We start from the raw sequence: 8,624 nt of genomic DNA on the forward strand, positions 1-8,624 counted from the left end.
TCAGTGGCAGAATTACCGTTATTCATCACGTTGCGGTTTAATTCATCAGCCGTTGCCACAGTTTAGGCGATGGACTCTATTTACTATTAAAGCTGTTCGGGGTGTTTGCGAGGTGCTCATCAATCTTGGCTATCTTTAAAAGGAAGGCAGGGAAGAAGGCATCACTTTCAATCATTCTGGAGTCAGCCCAGAGGCTTCTGGGTAATTTTTTTTTTTTTTTTTTTTTTTTTTTTTTTACCCTCAAGGTTGAAGTTTTCTTCCCCCCCCCCCCCCCCACCGGGATCCCTGTTATTAATGTGTTCTGAAAGTCGTAATAATAATCTCCCCCAAAAATACCCTGGCCGTCCCGCCCCGTCCCGTCCCGGCTCCGTTTCCCCCGCCGCGCGCCTTTCTCCTTCCCTGTTTGTAATTAGCGCGTCCGGTTAAGCTCCGCTAACTGCCGAGCCGCCGGAACCCGCGAGCCGCGCGGCGGGATGGCCGTTCGTGACGCTCGTCCGCGACGCGGCGGCGCGGCGGGGCCCGGTGCGTCCGGCGGGCGGCCGGCGTTCCCCCCGGCGAATCTCGGGCCGGGAGAACAAACACGGGCTGGGCCGGGCCGGGATTACCGTCGGCAAGGCGGACGGCGGGTAGAGCTAGAGCCTGCTCCCCTCCGCTGCGTGCTCCTCACGCGGTGGCGGCGTTCGCTAATCGCGCCGTTAAAAGCACGGCTGACGCCTCCCTCCGCCCCTGTTGTCCCCTTATTATCTGAGCTGGGGGGGGGGGGTGGGGGTAGCACGGGGACGGCGGGCTCTGCATTGTTCCCGACGCGGTGCGTGTTATTGGCGTGTCTGATGCGCGGCGCAGGACGCAGGCGCTAATAACCGGCAGTATTATGCTGATAAACCCGCGGCTGACGCCTCGCTGTGAGCAGAGCTCAGAGCCGCGCCCGCGCTGAACACTTTATCGGTGCTTAACGCGACGCTAAGGAGCTCGGAGTTTATTCTTAACGCAGCGCACTTCAGTTTTTTTACATTGCAAACGGTATTGCGGAACGCACTCAGTTTGCATCGCCATACATTTTGACAAATCGATGTACACTGACAAATAAAAACTTTTATGCAAATACACATTTTATTCATACAAATATATAAGTGAATCTCTTAACGCTTAGCAAAAAACAGCAACAGCAACACCGTAGCTCATAAATAACAGCAGTGATTTTCTGTAGTAAATATCGCACAGTATGCTCTCAGTAATTGCCCCTTGCCTGATAGGATAATCATACCGTGGTCACTGCTTTGGCCTGGTTTTAGTCAGATGAGGTTTTGACCAATCAGTTACAAGCACTTGCCAACCCCCCCCCCCCCCCCACCCACCCCCCTCAACACCCCCACCACGGAAGAAAGCCCTGGCTAGAAAATGGAGAAAGACGAACCTCTGACAATAAACAGTGGTTCTATATATACCATAGAAAACGTAGCCACCTACTTTAAAGTTCTAGGCGAATTTTACCTTCAGCAGAAAGTGTTTAAGCAAAACGAACCTTGGGGAATGGAAATGTGCAGAGTGGATCCGCTAAGGCTCGCCTTTGTGTTTTTTTAAAAATTTTTTTATTTTATTTTCCCGCAGTGGCGCCTCTACGGAAGGCCCTGACCTTTCCCTGACTCAGCGGCTCCAGGTCAAGCCGTTCCCTCCGCGTTCCCTCCGTTCCCTCCGCGTTCCCTCCGTGTTCCCTCCATTCCCTCCGCGTTCCCTCCGCGTTCCCTCCGTTCCCTCCGCGTTCCCTCCGTGTTCCCTCCATTCCCTCCGCGTTCCCTCCGTTCCCTCCGTTCCCTCCGCGTTCCCTCCGCGTTCCCTCCGCGTGCCGAAAACAAATTTGAAGCCGCGCTCGTGATGACCCGAAGGGGCCTGTCCGCCGAAAACTGACCCGGTCTGCCCCCCCCCCCCTCCGGATAAAACGGCGGGATCGGCCTCGAGGCCGTGCACGTCACGTCGAACGGGAAAAAAAACGAAGAAAAGCTGTAAAATGTTCCGTGACCGGGAAGGCCTGGTGCTTTCCGCGAGGGAGAGGCTAGCGGCACAGGCTCGCTCCGTTCATCAGTGCTTTTGTGAGTGGGCGTGCGCCACGATCTCTGTCTTCGCCGTGAGCTCATATGAAGAAGCGTCACGTGTGCGTGTGATATCTGACCCGTATTTGCTGATACACACACACACACACACACACAGAGGGGCGCACACTGCAAGTGGGGTAAGTGGAACATAACCTGTGGTACAAAAGACTGCTACAGGTCAAGCAAAATCTAAAAAAATTTTTAAAAAAAAAAACCATTGGATGATATAAGAATTATGCACACCATGCAAAGGCTGGAGAGTAAGAGGAAGAGAGAGTATATAGCAGCAGTACAGAGTAAATGGACTGCATTTATATAGCGCTTTTATCCAAAGCGCTGTACAATTGATGCCTCTCATTCACCCATTCACACACATACTCACACACCAACAGTGAAAGGCTGCCATGCAAGGTACCAATCAGCTCATTGGGAGCAATTAGGGGTTAGGTGTCTTGCTCAGGGACACTTTGACACGCCCAGGGCGGGGGATCGAACCGGCAACTCTCCAACTGCCAGACAACCGCGCTTACCTCCTGAGCTACGCCCGCCCCGGAGTGCGTGTGGGACTTCTGCTGAGGCGAGGACGAGGGGCCCGAAATCACCGGACAGTCTCTGACTCCACTTACCCCGGGACAGGAAGGGCGTGACCCCGCCCTGATCTCCCATTACCACGGACATTATTTATCTCTCCCCCACGGAAACGGGAACTGTCACGGGACTGACGAGTGCAGGGGCGGTGGGCGGGCGGGCAAGGGGCTCAGTTTTCGAATTACATCCACCCTCCCCAACCCCCCACCTGCCCCCCCCCCCCCCCCCCCCGCTTCTTTCACAGTTTATCTCTGCCACATTCGCAAAGTCACTGTTAACAACCTTCCTCACCCCCTCCCACCCCCTCAGCCCTTGCCCCCCTCCCCTCCCCTACCCCCCCCCCCCCCCCCGCCTCCATTCTTTCTGCTTTTCTTATCTGCTCTCCGCAGACGCCGTCTGCCGCCGGGAAGCCCGCCGTCCTGCCTCTCCTTCACTCCCCGGCTCATCTGTCCCCGTTTAGGACGGGGTGCGGAGCTGCCCCCCGTGCCGAAAACTCGCCCCGCTGGGAGGCTTATCGGCGTGAGCCCCCGGGACCTGCTGCGCGCCCCTATCAGAGTGAGCTACGGGGGGCCGGTACTCACCAGGGTATCCCCATCAAGATCAACTACACAGACTATCAGAATGAACTACACTGACCAGCAGCACCCACTGCGTGTCTCTATCAGGATGAACTACACTGCCCAGCATCACTCACTCAGGGGTCTCTATCAGGATGAACTACACAGACCAGCAGCACTCACTCAGAGGTCTCTATCAGAATGAACTACACAGACCAGCAGCACTCACTCAGGGGACTCTATCAGGATGAACTACACTGACCAGCATCACTCACTAAGGGATCTCTATCAGGATGAACAATAAAGACCAGCATCACTCACTCAAGTGTTTCTATCAAAATGAACTACACTGACCAGCAGCACCCACTGCATGTCTCTATCACAATGAACTACACTGACCAGAAATACCCACTGCTTGCCTTTATCTGGATGAACAACTCAACATTACCCAGCAGTCTTCAATTTGTGTCTCTACCAGGATGAAGGACAGTAGACTAAACAGTAGACCAGCAGTTTGCACGAATCTTTGAGGGACTTATTTTTTTTAATTGCTTACTTTCTTAATTAATTTCTTTTTTTATACAACTTACTAAATATTTATAGTAACACAATTTAATACATGTTTTTTCTTACTGCAATAACAACATTCTTGAAAATATAGCATGCTGTATATGATAGGGGAAATTAATGGAAAGCAGAAGGAGAAGTAAATCAATGGAAACATTCACATTCATTTGGCCAGAAAGAGAAGCCGTTTTATTATAGTACTCACGGGTATGAGTACTGAAACTCAATTGTATATATTGTTAATAATAACAATAATAATAACAATAATAACGATGGGAGGACATTGTATGAATAATACCTACCATGTTCTCTCTGAATACATCTGAAATATGCTCTGCGGGGACATTATTCACTTAAAACCCGAAGACAATCAGAGTGAAGCACTGAGCGCGTGGAGTGTGGCGTGATGGCCGGGTGTAGAATTAGCCTGATTGGACGAGACCATGACTGACGGAGCGTAGCTACGGGCTGTCGGGCGTAGCGCTAACCCCGCCGCTGGGAACAGCGAGCTGCTTGCGGCAGGCGGGAAAAAACACTTTATCTGGAAAGTACGGTAAGCACGGGGAGAACTAACTCCGTAGCAAAAGCCCCCCCCCCCCCCCCCCCCCCCCCCCCCCGCCCCCCACCCCTACGCATGGCACTATAATATGTGATCCCCCATGCCAGGGCCCAATTTTAAAAATCTGGTGCGCACAAGGAACGGTGAAAACCACTTTCTGGTGCCAGGTTTTTGTGGAACCCCATTAAGATAATCAGCATGCAAGGATCCAGATATTGTATACGGATACATTAAAGACTGAAATACAAGAAAAGGCTTTTTTTCCAATGGGGGGCGGGGGGGAGGGGGGGGGTCGGCATGGTGACCCATGCTCACATTATTATTATACTGTATTGTTTGGTTCTACGATAAAACACTCCGATTGCTGCTTGCGTGACTTTGGTTCAGTCGTATAATTGAGGATTTGTTCAACTAGGTTTCAAGTTGAAAGGTTTTGCAGCTACTTAATTATATATTCCCCGGGGGGGGGGGGGCGTTCGAATGTCCCTGCTGGAAGTGCAGCCTGCAGCACAATGGTCTCTCCTCCGTGGTTTTACAGTGGCATTCTAGAACATTCCATTTCCGCTGACCTCGGTAATGGAACTCGATAACCCTGCAGTGATACGCGGTGTGTACACATGTGTGCGTGCGTGTGCGTGCGTGCGTGTGTGTGTGTGTGTGCGCTCTCGTGCGTGTGTATGTGTGTGTGAGCGCTCTCTCGTGCGTGCGCGTGTGTGTGTGTGTGCGCTCTCAGCGTGCGTGCGTGTGTGTGTGAGCGCTCTCTCGTGCGTGCGTGTGTGTGTGTGTGCGCGCTCTCAGCGTGCGTGTGTGTGTGTGTGTGCGCGCTCTCAGCGTGCGCGTGTGTGTGTGTGCGCTCTCGTGCGTGCGCGCGCGCGTGTGTGTGTGTGTGTGTGTGAGCGCTCTCTCAGCGTGTGTGTGTGTGTGTGTGTGAGCGCTCTCTCGTGCGCTCTCGTGCGTGCGTGTGCGTGTGTGTGTGAGCGCTCTCGTGCGTGCGCGTGCGTGCGTGTGTGTGTGTGTGTGTGAGCGCTCTCTCGCGCGTGCGCGTGCGTGCGTGTGTGTGTGTGTGTGTGAGCGCTCTCTCGCGCGTGCGCGTGCGTGCGTGTGTGTGTGTGTGTGTGAGCGCTCTCTCGCGCGTGCGCTTGCTCCTACCCTGAGGAAGGACAGGTCACGGTTGCGGTCGATGCTGGTGATCTCCAGGTTGCCCATGACGACCTCGCAGTTCTCGTAGTACTTGCGCAGGGTGCGGTACTGCTGCTCCAGGTCCGACAGCGTGCTCAGCTTGTTCTCCGTCCCGGCGCATACTGCTGAGACAGGGGGGAGGGGCATCAGTGACGGCACAGCATGCACACACACACACACACACAGCACGCACACACACACACACACAAACACACATGCACACACACACACACACACGCACAGCACGCACATGCACACACGCACACACACACACAGCACGCACACACGCACACACACACACACACACACACAGCACGCACACACCCACACACACACACACACACACACACACACACACACATACACACACACGCAAAGGCTCTCTGTGGAGGACCTGCCCACAGCCAGCCTGACATGGATAAGATCAGCGATAAGGTGAACATGACTGAATTCGCGTGTGACACATTCAGTAACAGCAGCAGCAATCTCCAGGCCTGATACACATATCTTGTACTACACCCCCCTCCCCCCCACCCCACACACACACACACACACACACACTCATTGTCTATAACAGTATTACCTTATTCATAGAAAAATACGTTTAATTTTGTTTGTTTAAATAATGAAATAAAAGACTTTTTATTTGTTATTTTTACTGAATGAGCACTATTTGCCGCTGTGTACAGGCTTTGGGAGGCCCACTGGCTCGATGGCTGGTTTGGCAGCGCGGAGCTGGAGGGGACGCAGGCCAGGGTTTCGGCTGTACAGGAGGCCGCGGTGGCGGCGGCGCGGGCATCAAACAAACATGGCCGCCGGGGCAAAGTGCGGCGCACCGGGGAGAGCGTCAATGGCCGCCCGGCGAGCTGTGAAATGCAGACGCACCGGATGGCCCGGCCTGCCAGGGGCGAGGGGGCGAGGGGGGGTGAGGAGAGGCCCCAGGCACAGGAACAGACAAGCCCCACTCCCCCCCCCCTTCACTCCAACCCCCCCCCCCTTTGGCACCCCGGCAACCGACTTGACAAGTAATTAACCACAGCCATTTCCACCCATCAAACACCTTCCGCCGCCCGGGTCCTGCGCCATCTGCTCCGTCAGCTGGCACTGCCCGCTGCGCCCCCGGAGGTGCCCGCTACCCGCTCGCTGGCGCGGGCCTCCCGCACACACACCCCCCGCCCGCCGCTGAGGCCCGGTCCACCGCGCGCGCCGACGAAGACACGCCCGGCGCACGGGAGGAAGCTTCCGGAAAACAAACAAAGTCTTCTTCATCCCTCTCTCCTCTCCTCTACTCCGCGAGACTTCACACAGCCAAACGGAAAGCCCCGCGATCTCACCCGGAAACAAAATGGCTCCACTTGGCCGGATTAAAGAGAGCAGGGGAGGGGGAAAGACAAGCAAAGCTATGGACTCGAGCCAGCGGTGGTGCCGGCCCGGTGGTCGGGCCTACCCTTCCACAGGGCGAAGACGGCGGCTTATTTTTTGATGTTTCGTCGGTCGAGCTTGAAGACCGCGAGCAAGGTAGGGGTTGGGGTGGGAGGTGGGGGGGGGGGGGGGTTAGGTTTCAAAGCCACATCGTCGTCGCGGACAGAGGAGTCGCCACGGTGACAGGAGTGACAAGTCCTTCCCTGGATCTGGTCACGCCCGACTGGAGCCTGTCACACGGCAAACTGTCAAACGGCAGGTCGGGTGGAGCGGGGGCCGGGGCCACCTCCGGCGTGGGGGGGGGAGCGGGGGCTGGGGCCACCTCCGGCGCGGGGGGGGGGGGGGGCACGGCGGAGCCGGTATCAGGGACTGAGGACGGTCCCTCATCCGAAACCAACGATCCAGGACCCCGTGTGTGTTCCCTGCGAGTGAGTCACCCCCCCTCCCCCCTCCCCCCCCCTTTATCTAACTCTAGAGCCTCCTCTGCAGAGTCAAATAATGGCGGCTCTCCCCAACTGATCCCCCCTTTTTTTTTTCTCCTTTCTTTTTTTCATTAGAATTATCAAACAGGAGGCAAGCCATCGTTCCCACCCCCGTTCACTTTCTCACACTCCCCCGGAATGGAAAACGAAAAAGAAAGAAAAAAATAAAAAATAAAATAAAAAATAAATAAATAAAAGCAAGCTCAGAGGCTACGGGGGCTAAAAAGACAAATGAGAGCTTGTTCAAACAATCCCTGGTAATCTGTTATTAGATTACGCGCAGCGGGGAGCGTGCGCGCAGTTTTATATTTATTTATTTATTTATTTATTTCCTTCCTTCCTTCCCCGCAGCTGAATAAAGGGGAGAAATCGAAAAAGCCGGACGGGACAGGTGTGATCAATGACGGACGCCCGTGTTTTCAATAACGGTTAGCGCGGGTTAGCGGTGGGCGGCGGGCGGGAGGGGGGGGGGGGGGCGGGGGGTGGCGGATGGGGGGGGGGACGCGGAGGGGGGGGGGGTTTATAAAGTGGAGGCAGCAGCAATAAGCGGTTATTGTGCCCCCAGGGCCCGCTTGGCGAGATTACGCGGGAGTCGCGGCCTGGCGAAGGAGGGCGGTTTATATTACCGCCGCCACCGCCGCCGCCGCCGCGCATTCCAATAAATCTCCCGCCCGCCGCCGTCGCCGCGGAAACGTGCAGGTGGGGGGGGGGGGGGAGGTACGGTGCTGCCGAAACAGATGCTAATGCAACAGTGAAGCCGAAACGAGAACACAAAAGGAGACCCTCCAACCCTCCGCCCCCCCTGCGTTACCAAATGCTGGACGTCCCGTGGCACTCTGCCCATCGGACCTACAACGGCGATCCGGGAGGGGGGAGCGGGGGGGGGCAGCAGCAACATCATCTGAGGCACGTCCTCAAGGGCACGAACCTCCCCCCCCCCCCCCTCCACGCCTGAGCGTTAAGCCACACCCCGCCGCTGGCAGCACGCTGTGCCGGGAGGCAGGGGGGTGGGGGGACGCGTTTCTTTGATTACCCACGATGCCCGTGTGACGTACGTAGCAGCCGCCCCCCCGGGACGGAAAGACAGCCCATCTGCGGAGGTGTCACTCCTAAAACGGGGAGCCTGCTTCCTGCCAGAGCTCATCTATTACGGGCGGGGGCGGGGGCGGAAGGGGGGGGG

General features: G+C 55.8%; 1 protein-coding gene across 4 annotated transcripts in view; it reads right to left on the minus strand.

The window, feature by feature from the left end:
- The window catches only part of LOC118223252 (receptor tyrosine-protein kinase erbB-4-like), a 366,133-nt gene that overhangs the window by 168,322 nt on the left and 189,187 nt on the right, over positions 1-8,624 (minus strand). For 3 of the 4 annotated variants that reach the window (XM_035409521.1, XM_035409517.1, XM_035409519.1), the window contains exon 2: positions 5,511-5,665. In XM_035409521.1, coding sequence (XP_035265412.1) covers positions 5,511-5,665 — 155 coding nt within the window. The remainder of the gene's footprint in view (positions 1-5,510; positions 5,666-8,624) is intronic. The other variant, XM_035409520.1, reaches the window with a different exon arrangement.

Source organism: Anguilla anguilla, chromosome 3 (assembly GCF_013347855.1).
Source record: "Anguilla anguilla isolate fAngAng1 chromosome 3, fAngAng1.pri, whole genome shotgun sequence".
Classification (NCBI taxonomy): Eukaryota; Metazoa; Chordata; class Actinopteri; order Anguilliformes; family Anguillidae; genus Anguilla; species Anguilla anguilla.